This window comes from Cryptotermes secundus, unplaced genomic scaffold, assembly GCF_002891405.2.
Source record: "Cryptotermes secundus unplaced genomic scaffold, Csec_1.0 scaffold117, whole genome shotgun sequence".
NCBI classification, from domain to species: domain Eukaryota; kingdom Metazoa; phylum Arthropoda; class Insecta; order Blattodea; family Kalotermitidae; genus Cryptotermes; species Cryptotermes secundus.
The window spans coordinates 2,906,521-2,930,291 of record NW_019737981.1 but is presented as its reverse complement, the minus strand read 5'-3'; the positions used below and the strand labels follow the sequence as shown (position 1 = coordinate 2,930,291).

General features: G+C 40.0%; 2 protein-coding genes across 3 annotated transcripts in view; one reads left to right on the top strand and one right to left on the bottom strand.

The window, feature by feature from the left end:
- Nucleotides 1-1,750, bottom strand: part of LOC111870535 (protein SERAC1) — a 474,375-nt gene extending 472,625 nt beyond the window's left edge. Inside the window, exon 1 of one of the 2 annotated variants that reach the window (XM_033753882.1) lies at nucleotides 1,521-1,750. The gene's annotated coding sequence lies outside the window, so the exon portion shown is untranslated. The remainder of the gene's footprint in view (nucleotides 1-1,520) is intronic. The other variant, XM_033753888.1, reaches the window with a different exon arrangement.
- The window catches only part of LOC111870520 (tyrosine-protein kinase Dnt), a 293,680-nt gene extending 279,384 nt beyond the window's left edge, over nucleotides 1-14,296 (top strand). Inside the window, exons 10-14 of the mRNA XM_023862873.2 lie at nucleotides 1,747-1,906; nucleotides 6,312-6,461; nucleotides 9,671-9,830; nucleotides 11,589-11,725; nucleotides 12,664-14,296. Coding sequence (XP_023718641.1) covers nucleotides 1,747-1,906; nucleotides 6,312-6,461; nucleotides 9,671-9,830; nucleotides 11,589-11,725; nucleotides 12,664-12,775 — 719 coding nt within the window. The 3' untranslated portion in view covers nucleotides 12,776-14,296. The remainder of the gene's footprint in view (nucleotides 1-1,746; nucleotides 1,907-6,311; nucleotides 6,462-9,670; nucleotides 9,831-11,588; nucleotides 11,726-12,663) is intronic.
- The last annotated feature ends 9,475 nt before the right edge of the window (nucleotides 14,297-23,771 follow it).

Here is a 23,771-nt window from a genome sequence, read left to right as displayed (position 1 = left end):
CTGGGTGATAATATAGATACCATAAAGAAAAACACAATAACTTTAACTGACGCAAATAAGGAGGTTGGTCTAAAAGTAAACTCAGAGAAAACTAAGTATATGTTGCTGTCTCGTCAACAAAATGCAGGGTAAAATCATGACATAACGATAAAAAACAGATACTTTGAAAATGTGACAGTTCAGATATTTGGGAACGACGATAACAAATCAAAACCTGATTCATAAGGAAATTATGAGGAGATTGCACTCGGGTAATGCTTGCTACCATTCAGTCCAGAATCTTTTGTCTTCTCGTCTGAAGTACAAAAACATAAAAATTAGAATATAAAAAACTATAATTTTGTCTGTGGTTCTGTATGGGTGTGAAACTTGGTCTCTGACATTAAGGGAGGAACATAGACTGAGGATATTTGAGAACAGGTGTTGAGGAGAATATTTGGACCGAAGAGTGATGAAGTGGCAGGAGGTTGGGGAAAACTGCATAATGAGGAGCTTCATAACTTGTACTCGTCTCCAAGTGTAATTAGAATGGTCAAGTCAAGGACGATGAGGTGGGCAGGGCATGTAGCACGAATGGGGGATACGAGGAATGCATATAGGATATTGGTGGGAAAGCCAGAAGGGAAGAGACCACTGGGAAGACCAAGGCGTAGGTGGGGGGACATTATTAAAATGGATCTTAGAGAGATAGGATGGGATGGGATGGGATGGCATGGATTGGATTGATCTGGCTCAGGATAGGGACCGGTGGAGGGCTCTTGTGAACACTGTAATCAACCTTCGGGTTCCATAAAATGCTAGGAAATTCTTGAGTAGCTGCAGATTTGGCTTCTCCTCAACGACTCAGCTCCATAAGCAAGTAAGTCCCTTGGCACAGAGAATGTTGGAATTAGGCCAATCCTTCTCAACTTATCACACCTGGCTACAGACTGTACCACTCATTACCTAGGGGCAAGGGTATGTGTGCTTGGTCAAATTATTCTTCCCTCTTTGCCACGGATTTCATTCATATGATTTCAATGCAATACAATTCATAGAAAGATTTAACAGACCAAAGAACCAGCTAATAAACATTTNAAAAACCAGGACGATGGATAAAGTCCAAAATCCCAACATATCAGTGTGTTATACACCATCGTCAGAATCCTATAGTAACTATTTCAAGAATTAATTACGGCAGTGGCATGGAAATAAAATATTGGGTATAAAAGTGGTTATTCTGAAAAATGCAAAAACAATATAGGGAAAATATGAAAGTTATACAAATATAACTCTAAAACTCTCAATTAAAAAGCAGGAATATCATCTGACTGAACTTTCTGTATCGAGGCATAACAATTTAATACAGCAAAACCTTATTATGACGTTTGAGTTACATTCAAAACTTTAATAGATTATATCTATAAACCAGAACAGATATTTATACTATTCTTCATAGTAACCGCCATGAGAACCTCAAATCTTACTTTCAAAAGCTAGCAAGATTAATGCTAAAGTAATCTTATAACTTCAAAACTCACCAGCAAAACTGAACGTGAAACTGGGGTTCTTCAGAGCCATCACGTGCCGACGAAATCACAACACAAATCTGAATAATATCTCACTGCTATTACCACACTTTATAAATCACTGTGATATATTCTTCAACTCAAAATTTAATGTGGCGGCACATAATTTGAGAAACACTATATTGCAAATATATACACTGCTATCAGCCGACACTAACCTCCGTTATCCGTGTTACAGACCAAGCTTCGAAGCTACAGGTGTCACTGATGTTGGCAGAGGGTACCATGCTCCATGGACTCTTGCACAAGAACGTTCTGCCTGTTCTCGCTGCCGGTCTTGACAACTTGAAGCAACCACTTCTCGTATATCCATACTCAAACAAGGGAAACCTGAAAAGGTAAGGCCAGGATAGGATTCATACGTTCACTCAAAATGTTCGTTTCCTTTCTTCTTTCCCATGCCGGTTGGCAATATAAATACGTACGCTTATTCAATTAAAAATCAGATTAACCTGGAAATGTCTGCTTCGTCGGAGTAGAAATTTCAAAACGAGGTCTTTGTTATTTCAATATTGTTATGACTTCAATAGTCGTAACATTCATTTGTTGCAGATATAAATCTGTTGTTTCAGAAGTAATATGAGAGACAACATGCTACATAAGTGCGTTCCACCTCCGAAATCATTTAAACGCATTTCAATTAAATCTAATACTGGGTTTCTACACTAAAATACCTACTTACCTACCGCTCGGTGCTAAAGCCCTGAGTGACCCTTGCCCTCCTCTATAACCAACCAGTTTCCACTCCTCTCTATTCCTCATCTTCTCTTTCCATCCTTTCACCTTAATTTTCTTCAGGTCGTTATCAACATTGTTTAGCCAACTTATCCTGGTGTCTTCTTTTTCTTCTTTTTAAAAAATAGCCTTCCTTTTAACATTCTCTTTGGCACTGCATTATCTTCCATTCTTTCGGCGTGTCCCAACCATCTTATTCTTTGTGATTTGATAAATATTACTATATTTTCTCCTTTCAGTAGTGTGTTTATCTCTTCATTGTGTCTTATCCTCCATATACGTGTATTATATTCCATCACTGGTCCTTATATTTTACGTATTATATTTCTCTCGAAACATTAAAATATGCACCGCGTATTAAATTTTGGTTTTTATCATATAAATATAACACCTTTACATGAAATTCCATTGTTTTTCTCAAAATGGCTTATCTTAAAAAACAGTCCTCGTTAAGATGGACATGATCATTACTAAATATGGATTTTAAGATGATGTGGAAAGGCGCGGGCATAGCATAATTTAAGGTACTATACCATAATTTACCTATAAGGACTGAGGAAAGCCACAACAAAAACTCAGTCGGTATAATCATCCTCCGAGCCGTCATTCGAACTCCGTGTCTCGCGAACATAAAGCAGAGATGCTACTTAATTGTAACGTTCGATTTTTTATTGGGATATCTGGTAACTACTTTAATTACTTATTTACTTTTTCCATCTTAGGGTGAAAGATATTCTGCTAAGAATTCTGGAGCTTATGGGTTCAAATCTCGATTAGGAAAGCAACTACCTTTAGATTTAACCAGGTTTTCCATACAAAGTCTAGGTTAGTACTTCAAAATAGGCCAAAAATAATTCATTTCATACCCTTTCAATTCATTAGTCACAAATCATCGTACCATTCAATGTTACCTAATCTGGCAGTTCAAATATTGACTTGAAGTAAACCAGTAGTCAGTCAATAAAAAAGATTATGGGTCGTCTAGGAAATCATACATTCTATATTTAAACTACTTATTTTACGCTAAAGCAGTATCTAGTTATTACATGTTTCAAAATTAAACGACAAAAGTGAGTAAGCATGCACTATTTTATAATTCCATATTAAAGTCAGGAGTTTATTCTACATGTACAAGATATAAGCCCGCGTTCTTGAATTAAGTAAACTTTCCGCTTTCCGCCGTCCAAGCATCCGGAGTTATCATAGAACCGCAAAACATTTCAAATACACTGATTAACTAACTCCAAGGAGCTGAGCCCTTCTTGAGAAACCGCCAGTTGCGTAGATACCCAAGAATTTCCCGACATTACATGGAACCCGAAGGTTCATTACTGTGTTCACAAGAGCCCTCCAGCGGTACCTATCCTGAACCAGATCAATGCAGTCCACATCACTCAATCCTATCTCTCTAAGATCAGGCCGCGCCAAAGCTCAAGCGGTTAGTCGCTGGCTTCCCACCGCGGCGGCCCTGGTTCGATCCAGGATCTGGTCAAGTGGGATTTGTGGTGGACAAAGTGGCGCTGGGGCAGGTTTTCTCCGAGTACTTTGGTTTCCCCTGCTAATCCTCATTCCACCGAATTCTCCATCATCATAATCACCCGGGACAGGCTACAATAGGCCAATCAGTGGCCGCCGTACCGAATGGACTCAGTTGGACTCCACCCCCAACTAAGCGAATCTCTCTAAGATCCATATTATCCTCCCACCTATGTCCAAAGGTTCGGCCACAGAGCGCTACGTACGCTATGTTCGCTATACGAACAGAAAAATATCTCCCTTTATTGCCAATGTGACTGGCCACACAGAATTTCGTAGGCTACGTACGCTATGTTCCCTATGTTACCTGGGTCGCAGAGTGTACACAGAGTACGTAGCGTACGTAGCGAACATAGCGTAGCGCTCTGTGTGGCCGAACCTTAAGTCTTCTTGTAGTCTCTTTCCTTCCGGCTTTCTCACGAAAATCCTATACACATTCCTCTTTCCCCCATGACCTGCCCATCTCACCCTCCCTGACTTCATCATTCTAATTATACTTGGGGAAGAGTTCAAGTTATGAAGTTCCAATTCAAGGAAAACTTCCTATTATTTTAAAGTTACTTCAGAAACAAAGTATCGATGCATACATGAGTACCCTTCACTGTCACCCCTGCTCGCAAGGTCCCTTTACAGCAGATGCTAGCTAACTTTGTGGCCACCTTTCGGTACAACCGAAATCTTTCAGTCATAAATCCACTATGTCACGTAAGAAGAAGATGAAGCAGGAACTAAAGGCAGAACACGTTGTTTTGACTAATACAGCAGTGTTTACCATGCAGCAGGCAGATTAATATAACAGACACAACCCAATTCTCTATTCATGCCGGTTAACCAGGAATCTATTTCAGATAAGACAAGCCGGTAAATCTAACGTAGGTCGCACACCGGGATGCGTCAAAACATGTAAAAGTGAAGACACGATGTCTGTGACATGGCGCAAAGAAAGGAACACAGTTGAAACTAATGAGATTATAAAAACCACCGCACAGCAGTCTGAGTCATGATGGTGACGTCAGCTTCGTTGAAATGAATGAGATTATGAAAACCGCCGTATACCGGTCGGAATCGTAATGCTAACGTCAGCTTCATGCTGACGAATCACGAATGAAACAAGACTGCGTCTTTTGTCTCATGTCTTGATGCTTGTCTAGACGCAGTTGGTGTGCGGCCGCCCTAAAGCATACATAAATTACGCAACGGGCTGATAAATGTGTACTTTTCGTAACCTTCTTTTATTGCTAGTGGGGTGGGACTAAGCCCCTTGCACTGCGGCCACTTCTGGCCTATTGTACCAGCCCCAGATGATATGTGAGGGTGATTGTGGAGCGATTGGTGGAATGAAAATTGGCAGGGAAAACCGAAGTACTCGCAGAAAACCTACCCCAGCGCCACTTTGTCCACCACAAATCCCACTTGACCAGACCCGGGATCGAACCCGGGCCCCCGCGGTGGGAAGCCAGCTTGAGCTATGGCGCTGCCCATGCATAACCTAACTGCCGTCGTCGTGTGGAAGAGAGACAGGAACACGATACTGACGTAAGATGCAAGTGTATATGACTGGACAGGTTAGCTACAGAGCTAACGCGCCTGAACTGTATTCTGGTGGGCACTACTTCTATTCTCGGCTGGTACACGAAGTACTCCCGAGGGATTTCAGTGCTGCCACACGGATTTAATGCGCCACGAATGCTTCCATCTAAGTCTTCATTATTCTGCTACCTCATTCTAAACCTCCTACCCTCTAGTGTCGATATGGTGTGGCAAGACATCACATCAACGAACCACGACATGGATGCATATATTGAAGCTTGCTGAATTTGTGATAATGAGATATATATATGTCCACACTCTGTCTGAAATATTTCCGACGGTACGACGCACGGCATGCGTTTGAGGCACCATGCTACAAGCCGGAAGGTCGTTGGTTCGATTCCCGAGGAGGTCATTGGATGTTTTCATTTGACATAATCCTTCCAACGCACTATGGCCCTGGGGTTGACTCAGCCTATAACAGAAATGAGTACTAGGAATCTTCCTGGGGTGTAAACGGCGGTCGGAGTGTCCTTACTCACAACCTCACCAACATGTGTGCCGTCTATTATCTAGAAAATATGGGAACCTCGAAGTCTCGCAACCATACGGGCCTCCACGGCCTGCTACAGGGATAGATTTACCTTTCTTTACGTTTTACGTTTTTTGCGTCATACATTGAGGATCCGACCTTAACCAAAGAAAATCCCGTGTGTTCAATGATAACTCCTGTATGGGAATTTCAGTTCCCGCTGTATGTTGGCAACAGAATCCAGTAAATTTGTAATTACGACGTAATTGCACTATGTCGCACTATCTGATGATGACAAAATTTCAAATATGTTTTAAACTGAAAGTAATACAAGGATTATTGTAACCAGCATTTTTACATATGAATTGTGAAACTTGTATATATTCTTACATACAGTGACACTGTTTCAGGTTCCTACACAACTGTCACCAGAGGGGGGAGGAGCAATATACTCTACTCACTCAAGACATCGTGGACATGGCGATACAAGTGGTTCTAGCCATGCTGTTTCTTCACAGTCAGAGGATTTGTCACAAAGACTTGGCCACGCGTAACTGCGTGTAAGTTTTGGTGCATCAGACAAGTATACCAAACTATTGCCAACTGTTAATATATAACTCGAGACAATTTACTTTATATTCAATTTTTACACTCATAATCTTTTTCTTGTCTACTCACCAAAATACAAGAGTTAACATTTAATGTAAGAACTGCGATAAATCATTTGAAAATTTTACAAATTTCTTGCACCTGGGAATGATAATAAAAAGTGAAAATAATAGTCAGGAATAAATTATGCAGACATAAAGAAAATGAAAAAAAAATGTACGTAACCATAAATTTCGGGATATATTTGTCCCTGGCGTGTCATTAAACCCTAAAGACAGTTAGGCGTATTTTAAGTATGCAAACACAGATCCTTGTTTCTGTCAAAATTTACTTATTAAATAAATGTATCGTTCCTGTGTGTGTAGCTTCATTTTGAGGCTTTTAAGCAAATACAGGGCTGTTTTAAGGTTCAGCTAATATTTAAAAGACGTCTCCAGGGAAATTAAATTCTACGAACGGACAAAACCCCTGATTTTTACACTTCGAGGCGTCAATGTGAGGTGTGTCTTGTCTCATATTTCCCTTTTTAATATATTCGCAACGACAAGGTACAAAAACACCTGTTATCTTCTGTATATTTGTCTGTTTGTCCGTCTATCTACTGGAACGTAAAAACTCGAGAACTGCTGAAATTTATTTCATTATATTAGATATTTGGAAGTTTTACAGAAACTTATGCTTTGTTTTAATAATTGTAACAGACACTACAGAAATGCCTGCATGCGTTTCTGGGAGCATTTTAGCTGAATTTTGCAATTTTTTTCGGAGCACAAAACGTTTCCAACAGACGTTGTACAGACATCTGGAATACACATTTTACGTTCAATACATTTTTTCTATGAAGCTCGTAGCTTTCGAGATAATTAATCGAAAGGAAGCGAAAGCGACAGCATTGTTATGCTAAGTACAAGTACTTAAGTACTTAATCTGGATTGTCCGAAAAATGGAGAGGGAAGTAGCTCGGATAATTAAAAACAACAGATAATAAGAAAATTGAAATTATCCACTAACCCTCAAAATCACATGTTCTTGCTACTAGTCACTAAATACTGAGAAAAATGTCGTTCAGATAGGAGAAGGGAACTTCTGTTCAGTGGCAGGACACCAGCTCGAAAGAAAAAGATACAAAAATAGGAGGTTGAAACAATGTGAAATGATGTACAGACAGCTGTGGATCACTGTAAATCATAATTCAGACACATGTAATGGACAATACTCAATCACCACGGAAGCCATAATCAATAACTAAGGAGTTCCAAACTTCCCGCGGTTCCTAACTGGTTTTAGGTTGAGAGCTTCTGGGTTATGACACCGTGTAGTTTCGTACATAGTTACCAACCTTCCGGAGGTACTTGATGCCCCCTATCTTCTATCTTCTATCTTCTATCTTCTATAGTCTCTTTCTCTTCGTCCATTTCCATGTTATTTTCCTTTATATTTCTTTCTTTCATTGCTATCTTCTTTCACCATTCTACTGTTGTACCTTTTTTTTATATACTTTCCTTGAGTCCTCTTTCCTACGGGTTGGACAAAGAGGGGATCGGATTTCAAGTCGAAGTGGGGCAAGAATTTTCATTTCTCCATGTCGTACAGACTGAAACTGGGGCCCACCCAACCTCCTATCCAATGAGTACCGGGGAATCTTACCCCGGGGCAAGAAAACTCTGTTCTATACATCTACTCTCCCATATGTCTTCATGGCGTAGTGCTTAATTAGTTAAGCACAGGGACAACTTTACCTTTTTTATTTTGTTTCCTAGTCTATAAATATATATAACGGATTTTATTTCTATGCGTATTAAATTAATAAACTCAAAAGGAATCTTTGAGATGGACTTCAGCCTCATGTGTTAGCTTCATATTCTTCCTGCATTAATGGTTAATATTCTTATAAAGTTCATCCCTCACGATAAATGTTCTCTGATGTTATTTGCAGTAACGGATCATCAATCAGACATCGATAAACGGGAGAGGTTTCGGTTTTGAGCGGTTGGAGGGTGGTTTCTATAGATGTGTTTGGGAACAAAAGAGCTTGGAGTTGTAATCCATAAAACCCCTCCTGTGCAGTGTTCTGAAAACGCATTACCATCATGGAAGTTCATAGAATGTAAATAAGAAAATATCACTCCCTCACCGAAAGGACTTTATGGGGTGGGCAGTGGAAGAGATTTGACACAATAATATGAAGGAGCAAGTATTAAAAGCTTCGCCTTTGGCATGGTCCATTTGGTGTTCTGGAGGATTAAACCTCATACAATTTTATAACAATTGGTTGTTCGTTAGTTGTTAAGTTTCTTTATGACTTTTCAGTTACAGAAATTACACACAGCGTTGAATAAGATATAAAAACAAGCATGAATGGGGGTAGGCAAGCATCCAGAAGGAGGTCACAGTCTACTTAAGATAAACACCCAAACATTAGCCAGTAGATCCGAGGAAACCAACCAAAATCTCAACCAGGAAAGCCGTTTCTGTGGGAAATAACTGAACTGGAAATCTACCGAAAGTAATGTAGTTGCAATTCCCGAGTACAGCCAATTGTTGGTTATTTACTGATACAGGAACAAACATATATCGCATTTAATGTAACAGTCTAACTACGTCCATGGATCTAATCCCTTGTTGAGAAGCCGCCAGTTATGTAGTTACCCAAGAATTTCCCAACATTTTATGGAACCCGAAGGTTCATTACCACATTCACAAGAGACCTCCACTAGTACCTATCTTGAGCCAGGTCAATCCAGTCCATACTACCCCATCCTACCTAAGACCCATTTTAATATTATCCATCCACCTACGTCTAGGTCTTCCTAGTGGTCTCTTTGCTTCTCGCTCTCCCACAAAATCCTATAGGCATTCATTTTCTTTCAAATCCTGCTACATACCCTTCCCCTCTCATCCGCCTTGACTTGATCATTCTAATTATACTTGAGAAGAGTAAAATTTATGACGCTCCTCATTATGCAGTGTTCTCCAGCCTCCTATCACTTCATCCCTCTTTGGCCCAAATATTCTCCTCAGCACCCTGTTCTCAAATACCCTCATTATATCTTCCTCCCTTAACGTCAAACCAAGTGTCACACCCTACATATTTTATGTGACAAGTAGGTATGCGAGATTTAGACTGAGACTTCCCTTACCGGGACTGAATTTGTTTCAGGGTGGATGAGAAATTGCGGGTGCGCGTAACAGACAACGCCCTGTCACGTGACCTGTTCCCGACAGACTACTACTGCCTTGGCGACAATGAGAACCGACCCATTAAGTGGCTGGCCATAGAGAGCCTCCAACACAAGCAGTTCACGGGCGCCTCGGATGTGGTGAGTGTCGAAAGACGGAGAAGGCAAGGATCCGCGTATTCTCTAAGTCAGAGTTGACAGCTTTACAATCCAGTCTCCTTATTGCCGTAGGAACAACCCCAGACATGGGGGCGCGAAGCTAAAACTGTAAATGAAGTTGAGGCTACAGACACGTTAACACTGTGTACGGAGACAAGTAACCATTGCATTCCATAGGGACTAAAACAGCGGAGAGTTCCAGCAGAGAATCGAATCCCGGCTGCCCAGTCCGTAGCCCAGTTTGCACCGATTGCACTGCCTTCGCGGTGTAGAGTACAGTCGAATTCCATTCGGATTCGCTAACTTGTTCGAAAACAAGCTTTCTCCTTCAAATAAAAATATTCTCTTCTGTCCCCAAGGTCATCCAGCATCTTCTTACGTCTTTTTCCTCGTCTTCTGGTCGCATACATGGTATCTCTGTTTTTGGAAAGGGACTATCCAGGAAAAGTGATAATGTGGTAGTTTTTCCATTTGCTTTCCACATCGCAGTACAACAGCCGTTCAAACCACTCTGGTCACGCCTGTTGCTATACGAACTTGAACCATCTCGAGCATCATTTGCTCTGTGCTTCAAGTCGCTGTTGATGACGCTGCTTCCGGCATCAGTTTTTGGTTTTTGGTGTCTCTCTTCGTCTGATGCCCTCCCCTTGACCTGTCCAGCAAGGGAGGCCATGCCAGTAGCTACGCTACCGCTGGTATAGCTCTCAGGGTCCTTGGCATACTCAAACCCCCTCACCACGGTAAGGTGGTGACACCAACGAGGAGATGGTATATAACACACAGAATTACTGGGTTTTTTGGACTTTCCATAGTCCGATATTCTAGAGAATAGAAAACATGATGTTTCGAAAATTGGATGTTTTCGTCTTCAAGTGAAGGGGGGAGAAGACACTTGGTTGAGATTAGCTCTTTCTAAGGGGCCCAATTGAATAGATATTTTCTTCCACCTTCGCTTGACGGAAACAGATCCAGTTTCCGAAAGGTCGTGTTTTCTATTCTATAGTATAACGGAAGATAGATAAAGTCCAAGGCCGCGCCATAGCTCAAGCGGTTAGTCGTTGGCTTCCCATCGCGGCGGCCCGGGTTCGATCTCGGGTCTGATCAAGTGGGATTTGTGTTAGAAAAAGTGGCGCTGGGGCAGGTTTTCTCCGAGTACTTCGGTTTCCCCTGCCAATCTTCATTCCACCAATTGCTCCAAAATCACCCTTACCTATCATCTGGGTCTGGTACAATAGGCCAGAATTGGTCTCAGTGCAAGGGACTTGGTCCCACCCCACTAGCAATAAAAAATAATGCTCATCACGTCAGTAAAGTTAAATTCGTTAACAACATTTGGCACATGGGCTATTCGATTACCGTAGCAAGAAAATATTTTATTTATAGTGGGGTGGGACTATTATTACTTTTTTATTGCTAGTGGGTGGAACTACTATTTTTATTGCTAGCGAGGTGGGACTAAATCCCTTGTACTGCGGCCACTTCTGGCCTATTGTACCAGCCCCAGATGATAGGTGAGGGTGATTGTGGAGCAATTGGTGGAATGAAGATTGGCAGGAGAAACCGAAGTACTCGGAGAAAACCTGCTCCACTTCCATTTTTTCCACCACAAATCCCACTTGACCAGACCCGGGATCGAACCCGGGCCGTCGCGGTGGGAACCCAGCGACTAACCGCCTTGGACTTTATCTCAGAAAATAAATTTAGTAGCTGAATATCTGCGGATGTTCTTACCTGTTGTAGTGGTCTTTCGGAGTTCTGCTGTGGGAATTAACCACGCTTGCGCAACAGCCGTACTTGGAAGTGGATCCGTTTGAGATGGCGGCCTATCTTCGTGACGGCTACCGCCTCGCACAACCAGTCAACTGCCCCGACGAACTGTAAGTAACACAGTTTGCAACTTCATTCTTTGCGCTTCCCACAGTTACGCAAGAATCGGTCTAAACCCTGCAGGCACTTCCTTGCAGTGATCCTTATCAGAAATATTCGTAGTTGTTAACACTTGAATAGGGAGCGCCACCATTTCAACTGTCACATTTTCAAATCGGGTTTGTGGGATATAGACTTTCAATCGAAAGTGTTCGAGGCTAAGGTGAATGGACGATTCATTGTATCATGTACTTCAGAGTCAGCATGATCAGAAATGTGCCCGTCTGTCATTCAGAAAAGTGTCACCAAACATCCTCCAGAATGACAGTGAAATGATTATCTCTACCATGCTACATTCTTAGCATCAGTATGATTACAAGGGAGCTCATTGTTTAGTACATATGAAGCATATCTCGTTCATGGCATACTTTTCGCACTAACATGATAACGAACTACGAACTTGGATAGCTCAGTCGGTATAGCGACAGGCTACGAGCTGAACGGCTGATTCCCAGCAGGGGTAAGGTATTATTATTTATTTCACAGCGTCCCCAGACCGCCTCTGTGGTCCACACAGAATCCTGTCCAGTGGGTACCGGGGACTATTTTCTCAGAAGTAAAAGGACACGGACGTGAAGCTGACCACTCACATCCATCTAATGCTGAGTTCAAGAATGGTGGAGCTTCACCTCCACTTTCCAGTACGTCTTCATGGCGTGCTGCATAATTAATTGAGCACAGAAACAACTTTATGATAAAGAATTCACTCGTGATTTAATAAAAGAAAAGCACAACGAAAATTCTCGACTGTGGCAGTGAAGGAATATGTCTATTATCATACTGTGCATATCAATATGATCAACGAACTTATATTTCGATACTCATGAAGCAAATTTGTCGTCCATTACACGCTCGATGATGACAGTTGCTAAATTATCTGCTTCTCCAGGTTCGCATTGATGGCATGCTGCTGGTTGGGAGTGCCTGAAGAAAGGCCCACGTTTGTTCAGCTGTTGGCCTGCCTACAAGAGTTCTATAAAGCCCTCGGTCGCTACATATAAATCCATTTGTAACGGTCAACCTGATGCACCATTTCATCAATCACTGCCAACTGTGGGTCCACGACTTCGCTTCCATCTGCTGGTCAGCACAAGGAACTACCTCACATTTACACCGGAGGACAAGTGATTGCATGATACTGCTCTGTGCAATGTCTCCGCGTCTACACTGAATATAACAGTACAGGGAACGAAACTGTAACCCCGGCTCTCTTCTGTACGTTGAGATTTTAAGTAGCGAAATGTCTGTCTGTTTAGACTCTGTATTGGTTTCCAATCTTTTCTGAATCACGTACCGATAAAACAACGGCGTTTTCTGGAGACTGGTACGTTATACAGTACAAATATTAGTCCACAAATCTATCACTAGTTATTCATAATATAAAAATTAACGCTTTTTTGTGGGATTAAAATGCGAGGTACTCTTAAACACAATTACGAAGTATTCGTAATTGGATGCTATGAATAAGAGAACATAAAACATATATTCCATAAAAAAATTAATAGAATGCTATTAAGTTTTCATGAAGAAACGATAAACAAAAAAAATCCTAGTTTTAAAAATTTTCTACTATTTTCTTAGTAGAAAGACAAAGGAATAGAACATAATTGGAAAAGTAACATAAAATAAAACGTGAACTGACAGCGGTGTGCTGAACATCAGTCCAAAAATGCTGATTTATCATACGGCGTTTGAATCCATTGACCTAAAAATGGAGCATTGGGGTACTGTTAGAATGGAAGATTGTGGATCTGAATTAAACCTGTTCGTTTCATTGCACTAATACTAAGTTACTTTTTAATTTAAATAGAAATTATATAGTCTAAAATGGTCTAATCTGGATGAAAAAATGTGTGAATACATTTCGCAGTCTACAAATCCTGTTCATAAATATTTCATGTTATATTTAAAAAGGTGATCCCAAAAGTATTAACGCAGATCACTAAAATCTGTGGTTTGAGACATCCCGCATTATGCACTTTATGTATATTTATAAAATTACTGATTATGAATTAATTTTGTGACTTGACTACATTATGCTAGAAACTCTACGGGTTGTTCAGAATTCATAAAAGAGTGAAATAACATCTTATGAAAAATATGTTGCAATAAGCAAATATATACAGCAAAAGGAGGGCTTATAAAGCTACTTGAACAACTTCGGCGTTGGTCCCCTTCACTTCAAGCATGGCATATTAATATATCGCTCCGTCTCACTTGTTTCCGTCTATATTTATTTCGTATTTGTCACTGAAAGAAACGCCATCTCCTCACAGTTGATGCTATTTCCGCAATAAAATTCATGTAACCATAAAAATATACAGCGAGAGGGAAGTTTCTTTAAATAGAAAACAGCACGTTCAGGTTTAAACAGGCCTATTAATTTCCGGTTCTTGCTGCAAGTACACTTGCACAAGAAATCAATGGCTCCCAGAATTAATCATTCCATACCCCTCTTCGTTGAAAAGCCAGAAATTTTCCATCTCAAATAGTTCATAGTTTCTTCCCACTGTTTCTCCCTTGTGTATTCCGTTCTCTCGTTCCAGGCAGCCACTTGTACTGACACATTCCGTAAGCAGCTTAATTTTTATCTGATTTATTTTTAAGGAACGGAAACCTGAGTAAGTTCCTTGATAAGAGGACAGCAACTTACTATAATAAATAACATTTTTCTAAGAAGAACAGAGTACCACAGTTCACGTGAATTTCATTGTTGTTGATTCGTCTTAAGATATCAGGCAAATATGCTTTAATTCTTTTTCAGGGAGCAATTTAGAAATCATATTCACGAATTATATATTGGCAGCTTGATGTCGCACGCTGCACGAGAACTTAAAGTGAATGAGCTCCTGACAGGACACAAAGTGCCGACTGCAGTTTTTATCCACACTTCACTGAACTCTTGGTACAATATTAAGACGGTCACGTGTGAGAACGTTCCTTCTGTACATATGGTGCCGAGGTGTTGACTGTTGACGACAGGGTACATGAAGAACCGAGGGTTTCGTGTATAAATTATAAACTCAACCGTTACTAGAGCTGACGTAACTCAGAAAAACTACATAAACACCAATCAACAAGACAAAGAGATCCTACGAAGAAAAGAGTGTGCTTTATATATTTAAGAGATTTCTACCAAAGAATAGTTCATATTGCAACATTTTTGCTTAGAAAAAAATATTTTATAAAGACGAAATAAGAGAGAATCAGAAATCGGAGGTGCTCATGTCGGGAAATATTTACAATGTATTATTATATAATGGTAAGTCCACAACTAAATATATATAATTTATTTGAAATTAAACACGACGGCAGCAAGGTGAGGGCTCGTAACGTAAGGTTTTGTTGCGAAGAGATTACTTCTACTTGCTAAGAATTATAATGCTATGAATATCATACAAGTTTTATTATTGATTACCATTGGTAATAGTTTTGTTGCTGTAGCGTTACTTAATCCAGTTAAGATTCCCCCTATTAAAATCAAGTTTCACTAACGTACTTTCATCACCACATGCCTCATGATTCCATGCAGTAGCGAGAAGAAACCCACAGTGCTGAGAGCAAGGCCTGATTGATGCTGATTTAATTCTCTTGCCTGATAATCAGTGCTACAGGCCAACTGTGACCCGTCACCTTAGCTAACTTTTAAGCTCATTTTCTTTAACAGCACTAAAATTAATATTCTGAAATGCCTGAAGGGGAACGAATCTATTTTTATGGCGCTGCATGATATCAAATTCGAAAACTTGTGTAAAGCTCTCTATGAACTAATGCAATTACAGTTTCCGCCCTCCCTACGTCTTCCCGCTTCTTCATTTTACGTTATTTTCTTAGCAAATGGTGACAGCCAGTGATCCAGTCCACGTACTGCAGGGGCGTAAAAATAACCGGTTTCCAAAGCCCACGTTTCTCCGGCCCGTTCATTGCGATATAATGTCTTGGCCATGCAGATACATAACTAACTAGAACTAACTAGGCATTAAATGGCCATCAGCACAACTTCTATTGCATACGACAATATTCAAAACAACTATACATTTCTCTCTCTCTCTCTCTCCCCCCCCCGCCCATCCAATGGTGCTCACGAACAGGGGCAAGTTTCGATTTTTGTTTGTAAAATGAAAAGTGTTTGAGAAATTTGAATTTTTTACAATTTACAGGATATATAAAACAAGACAAAAATCCCCCTAAATTTAATGCAGCATATATCAACACAAAATTTAATTAAAAGAGGTGGACATAAAGGAATACTATTGGAAACTGAGCAAACCTAATCCCATATTTTATCGACAATGTAATGTCCGTCAAATAATTTCGTAATGAATAACATTTGCTGTGGACGTACCATAAAGTTTCTGTAGCGAAGCAAGACATGAAGCAGTCGGGAAAAACCGTTTCTAGCAGAAAATGTTTGCAGCAGCAGATATATAGCATTCCACAGTAGCTAACTCGCCTCTGTTTTTGAAAGCAGACGTTTCATACTTCTTTTTAAGTAAAATGTCTTTTAGAAGCACCATTATATTCATGTCTCACGCATTTTGAGCCATTACTCCTGTGGGCTGCGCTCCTTTTTACTTCATAAATCTCTCTTCTTTCTGCTTCTTAGAAACATCTCAGTATGGATAAAAGTAACAGGGAACAAAAATTTTTTGTCGATGCATAGACCATAAGTCTTTAAAGGTCAAGTATTTTAGCAACAATTAAGCTGCTAATTGTTTGCTCTTAACTGCCTAGTCTTATATCCTCAAGAGCAACAATGAATGTTTCTTCTACTGCAGAATCATCACGTGACTAAGCTGCTACCGGTAGCCATTGACGTTATTCAACTATTGTCTGAAATATATTGTAGCGTTTACAATATTTTTAATTCATTTCGTTGTCACATACTAAATAAATAATCAGAATTTGGACGGAATTTAGAACAGGGTTTAGGCCTATGGATTTAAATCTTTCATTTTTTGCACCTATTTGTATTAAAATTATTATAAAATGTGTTTCTCCGTTAAAGCAGCTTTCCTGTATCAATCCTGCAGCAGTAAGAAATAAGTACTCAGATTATATGTTTAATTATTAATTACATTATTAATTATTTATAAATCAGTCATGAAGTTGGCTGTTTCTTCATTTAGTCCAATTGTCAGCTCCGTGATATTTTTTCCAAAAGTAGAAATATTCTCGACTGTATTTTCTATAGTTCACCGCTAACAGAAGAAGCAAACTCCTTCTATCCTAGGATGAGACACTAACGCCCTGGTGACAGAGCTCGCAGATTCAACTGAAGGCTGCCCTTTTATGCAATCCAAGTCATGCTGACTTCGCACCTCCATGTCAGCCGTCCAAGTAGATGATTGCTGTGATGTCTCCCCTTCTTAAATTAGGCATAATTCTTCCCTCTTAATCCCCACTCAGCTCATTGTAGTTGCCAGGATTTCACTCTCCGAACAATATTATCCAACCCCTATAAATGATAACGTTTGTCGGTATGCAATACCCTAAATTAATGTAATCAAAAAATATTTTTAAATTCGCTTAGTGGGGGGATGGAGTCCAGCTGGATTCACTCGGCACGGCGGCCAATGATTGGCCTATTGTAGCCTGCACCGGGTGATTAGGATGATGGAAAATTTTGTGGAATGAAAATTGACAGGGGAAACCGAAGTACTCGGAGAAAACCCGCCCCAGCGCCACTTTGTCCACCACGAATCCCACTTGACCAGACTCGGGATCGAACCCGGGCCGCCGCGGTGGGAAACCAGGGACTAACCGCTTGAGCGATGGCACCGTCAATCAAAATATTTCCCTGACAATTTTATTTTCAAGCATTTGTAGCTTATGCATTTTCCTTGAAGTAAAGATATTTTGTTTCGCACCCACACAAAATAATAACAAATCCTAGGATAAAAGGATTTAACTCCACTTAAATATGCAGCATAGAATTTCTGCAGTCTAATTATATGGAGTACTGACATCTTTGGACAGTGAGGGAAACTTGTGTATAGCTGTGTTTCGTGCGAGTTTCCAGCTGCAAGTTGCTATCTGACTGAATTCCAGTGACATTTTCATTACATGTGGCGGGTCTGACACTTCATTTGTTAGCAGTATATTGTAACATGGCCTAAATGAGAGTCTTAGGACTGCTGTAATATTTCAGTAGTAAGGGTAAGAGATACGTTTTTTAATAAAAGGTCTTATATGTAGTCCAGCTAGAGTGATCGGTGCTTCTCAGAATCTGGAATGTAATTCGGAGCTGCATGAGAGTTTTTGATTTAATGACAATTTAAATGCACGCAAGCAATGTAGGACTAAAGCCCAACTGTGTTTGATCACATGACCTACTGTATTCTGAAAGAATTAACAGGTTGCCTTAGGGCTCCAATGGGTTATTTCTCCATTATGTCTGTTGTCTTTCAGTCTCTCTCTTGATTCAATTACGTATATTAATGTCACAGTCAATTATCCCGAAAACAGACATAAAATCTATACCAATACATAAAACCTTTTGCTAATTTTTAACAATACCATCGCGTTGTCCTTGCAAAATTATGATGTGCGAACTGCGCTAACGCATCTAAATGAAGAGTTTTAAAATTTCGTGTTTAAATAAATCTTTAGAGAACAACACAAAATGCATCAACATTTCGTCAAGAATTGATTTATGGAAAATAAAACAAGAAGTTTTGGGAAGAATTAATCGCCTAATTTCCTTTGATACGACACGGACCCAAAAGAAAACAATGCCTCCAACAATACTTCGTTGCCGCGAAAACTTCTTTACCGAGTACTTACCTAGCAACGTTAGGGGGATACATTTTACCAAGCCTTTACCAAGCATCGATAAGAAGGATATACACACAGACGCACAGGCTTATGGAAGGCATTTATGAAGTGCCCGGTTGAGATGGGTTCAAGTGTCATGATGTACATACCAAGTTTCATAAAGACTGGTTAAAGTAAGGAAGATCGCAAAAGCCTACTTTCATTTTTTTCATAATTGGTGACCTCCGTGAAATATCCAGCCTGATGATTCGATAAACTGTTAATAGTTGTTAATTTCAAAGGTCAAATTCATATTATGGCAGATTTCAAACGAATAAATTATTTCGTATCTTGGTAGAAGCTGCTCTATCATATATTTATGAAAAGCGCTAGGGTTTGCACTTCGGACTGTACATGCGCCTTGTTGCACTCTATAACCCCTGGACGATACTAAATGAGTAGGAAATATATTAATTTTTATTTTGATACGTCTGATCCATGAACTTCTCTTCTAATGACAAAATCATCCAGTGAATAAGACCTTAATACGGAATAACTGTACAAAGTACTTTGTTTTCAAAACATATAATTTTCACAGATGTCTGTCTTTTTATATTAAATTTCAACCAAACAGAACACTAAATTTGCCAGTTTCCTGAATCACACAGATTTTATAAAACCTTCATTTAGACAGACGGAAGGGCTCCTTAAGCGTATGACCAGCTAATCACAGTAGAACATAGGAAAGCGCTAAGAAGCATCAATACATCGAGCTGGTTCAGAACTCGCAGTTTTAGTGTTTAGGGAACCAAATATAAGACTGTGTTGTCACCCTGATAGGCTCTACACTGTTATACATATTTGATCAAACGCAGTAGGGCTACAGCATAAAGCAACTTGGGCGTATGTAAGTGGGAAAGTGCAATGTATTCAGGATAAGTTGGACAGAGTCTTGTATTATGTACGAGTACAACTGGGAGTAAAAAGAAAGTATACGTAACAAATATCTTGAAGTAATTCATGTAATATGTCACTGCATGATTGGTTACCTTTTCGTGCTGTTCAATGGAGACTGAGACATTAGTCATGCCGTAACATGATTTGCTATCTGCTGTCCACGGAACTCAGTGTCCTGACCTTTAAATGAGCGCCTCAATGCAGTTCCCCCATGAGCTTGTCTCTCAGATGTTGCTTCAGCCCTGGAAACTGTTACAGAAATATTTCGGGTTCCACAGATTTTGACATGAGTACACCGTGGTAACAGCAGTCAAACAAAACACGATGATGCGTAGGGCAGTGCAGGTATGTACCCACGAATTCTTAACCTCGGCACTGGGTGGATGTGAATGGTCGACTTCATGACCGGCCACTTCGCCACCGAGAAAAGAACCCCAGTACCTACCGGACAGGACCCTGGTTTGGACCCAGAGCCAGACTGGACGCTGTGGACAAGAGAAAATTTCTTACCAGTACTAGGAATCGAATCGCGATTTTTGACCATCTGGTATTACAAATATGGACTGAATATTTTATCCCATGGTATGATACTTATCTCAGTCTCTATAGGTAATATTTGTGAAAAATATTTTAGGATCCGACAATGTCACGTCGAAGAATCATTGACTGGCTGCAAGATATTTGGCTTGTAAGTATACTTTCTGACCACCAGTCGTATTTGGAGTAACAGGGTGTAAGACATACAGCTTCATAAAGCTATATAAAAACAGATCTCTATAATGTAAATGATTGTATATAAAATCCACACCAATTTCTATGATTACCCAACGCTATACACTATTATTAAGATGTCTCAAATTTCTGGCTGTATTGTTCTCTGTTACCTTACAATACCCTATCTTGTCTTTAATGTTAATTGTTTGAATTCGTGAAATACATTTTGTAACTGTCTTATTTGTTCGTTATGGCAAGTACGATGTCTTGCTGTGACATAATTGTGTTGTTCTTGTATTTATAGTGTCATTTAAAGAGAGTTAATGGTACAAAGGCATCTTGTCCTCATCAATCAAACAAATTTTTGTTGACTGATTGATTCTTGATAACTAAACATTCAAATGCATAAACTATACAACATCGAATTATTGTCTTGATGAATTCGGAAGGGTGAGAATGGAAAAGTTCGTGATGTATTAGGAGCTATTATCCCGTAATTTGTTACCAAGGCGAAAAATGTTAATCAGCACAGCAGTCTCCGGATAGAGCTTCGAAACAAGGATCCTATGAATAAGTAGTGTGAACTTCGTTTAACAATGTGTGAGAGAACTGCTATAATTTTTTCAAGTTTTCTGTCACTACGTTTTGGCCAGGTTCAATATTCTCCATAGCATTGTCTTTTTTTTTAATTCCCTGAATTCGACATAAAAATTAAAACTATGTAAAACCAGAAATATAAATTCACTTTTTAAAGTCTTCAGATACCTAACTCAGTGGGAGCAGAGTTTTTCTTAAAAAACGATCAAAGAGGCCAGGGAATTTGCGGCCTTCTTCGAAGCACAAAGGATCACTGCCGTGTTCAAGAGTGCTCATTTCTGAACACTGTTCAAAGTCAGATTACTACGAGTACTCCATATCCTCTCACTCGATTTCTTTAACACTGCCTTGAATATCATCCTACTTTCTGAAGTTATATCTTCGAACTGGGTCGTCCATTCTGTTTTTCAACTACATTTTGAGTGAATATTTTTCTTACGTATTTGTACTACCTGTACCATCCATCTCGTCCTCTTTGATTAGGTCACAATAACAACAGTTGACGAACAGTGAATGATTACAGTTTCCAACGTCTTCTTGCTTCTTTCTCTCTTGACTCCAAATATCTTCATCGCCGCTTCTTATAGACTCTCATTGTTTTATTAACTTGTGGTGATAGACCAAATTTCTGACTTGAAAAAAGGACAGAAATATTGTAGTTTTGGTTAGTATACTCTTTAGAGTTCTGGATAGAAGGTGGGAAGATAGAAAATTTCCAAACGAATTTTATCAAGTATCTTCAAAATGTTTTATCCTCCTAATTTCTTTCTGAATTAGACATTGATTTCTTAATATTGCTTCCATATATATATTATATCTGTAACAATTACGGATGACCCATTAACTATCTTCACGTTATCTTTTTGTAAATTTGTATTCTATGCAGACGAAATGTAAAAGATCGTTACGAAAGAAAATAAGTAAATAATTCTCTCGTGTGAAGAGTCCTTCTTATCTTAGTTTATTTAGCGACGCTTTCTCGGCTGAATATGTAATTCTGAAAGTTATGATGTAAGAAAAGACCGCTTCTGTGGTCTAGTGGTCAGAGTTCCTGGCTACAGATCCAGATGTCCCGGGTTTGATTCCCGGCGCTACCAAATTTTCTGAGAAGTAGTGGCCCCGGAACTGGGTCCACTCAGCCTCGTGAGGATAATTGAGGAGCTATTTCAAGGAAATAGCGGCTCCGGTCTAGAAAACCGAAATTAACGGCCGTGGGGATTCGTTGCGCTGACCACGGGACACCCTCTATCTGCAAAATGTTGGCACTAACTTCGCCGACAAGTGGCAGTCGCTTGGTCGGTACAGTTCGCGTACGGACTAAAAGACACGGAGTTTTTTTTTGTTTTATTTGTTACGATGTAAGGAAATAATAAATTGAGAAGCCTGTGAAAGAAGCGATCATGAAATGGTTAAAGCACCACCTAGGTATCTGCCTGGTAGTACTGAGGAAGAACAAGTCCCTCCGGAAGTACGGTGTCTTGTGGGATGGTCTTCTTTACTGGTGCTACAAACCTGTGTGGGTCTTGGCATCCTCCATAGGCTCTGGAGGTTTCATAACAGTAGATTTTCCCGGGGTGGGGATGTTAGCCCAATACCCAACCTGGAGGACCAGGTACAACACTTCGTCTGGCCTCTACCCTATGACATGTCTGGCTTGGATGGCTCCAACAGGAGCTAACGCTTCCGCCAGCGGAGCTCCCCCAGTTATTGGGCTGCGCAGACCTCCTCTCAACGATAAAGCAGTGTTCCTCGAGGAGGCCGGGTCGAGGGTCTACCACTCTCAAACCCGCCATGGTTTTAATATCCTCTGTCACTCCTAGTGACTAGAAGGAGCTCAAGTAAGTAACGGTTTCTTTTATAACATATTGTTTTTCATATTTTCTATTCGATTCTACCAGGACGAATATCATAAAGCTAGTGTAACGCCGTAGTAAGTCGGCAACTTCTCCGGCTAGGCTGCTCTGCGTGTAGTCTAAATGATACTTAACAGGCGTTGATCTTCTGATTGCACAATCGCATTCAAACCCAGTGAAGTTAGACAGGTCTTTTTAGTATGGAGATTAAATCTTGCCTACAAATTTTACATAAATTTATTTCTGCATGTCAAAGGTTACAAACACGACAGCCCACAAAGGAACGCTACCGTAAGCCTTGCGTATTCGGTATATAACCTCATGCTTATTTCTTTAAGGTGTATGTTAATATTGTGCACACTTAAATAGAAACAAATTAGAGCAATTTGTAGTTTAATGCTGCCAGTGCCATTGAGGTATTCGGGAACGTTTGTTCGACTATGATTTCCAGTCCTCCTCATTTCGTTGATGCTGCAATCCAGTTCTAGTATTGTGGGATATGAGGTTCCCACAGAGATGGTTCTGAAGACTATTGTCTTCTGGGATATAACGCCTTGCAGTCCGTTGAAAGTAATCAGAAGTTTCAGAGGAAAATGGGGCCTCCAAGTTCTGCTTGTTATCTGCTTCCTGTTGGTTTCTTGCTTGGCTTATTCTTCTACCCTTAAGATGGACGGATGACTTTCAACGGACTGCACGGCGTTATATCCCACACAATAAAACTCTGCAGTTCTTGGCTTATTCTCTTTCGTTACTAATAGTTTCAAAATCCTTACTCAGATAAACAGTAGCAATCCTTGGATGAGGGAATAGACTATTACAATATCCCAACCTATACATGAAAAGTGACGGAAATTCATCTCAGAATTCAGAGTATCAAACTCGATGTATGTAATCTTATGTAGCTATATTATAAACCGTTGGTTTCAATTGTTTAAAATAAAATTGTAAGATTAGTCCAATCGCATGTTCATATTTTATCGGTTTCGTTCAAGCTTTCTCTCTGTGGTCTAGTGGTCAGAGTTCCTGGCCACAGATCCAGAGGTCCCGGGTTCGAGTTCCTGCGCTACCAGATATTCTGAGAAGTAGTGGGTCTCAAACGAGGTCCACTCACTCTCGCGAG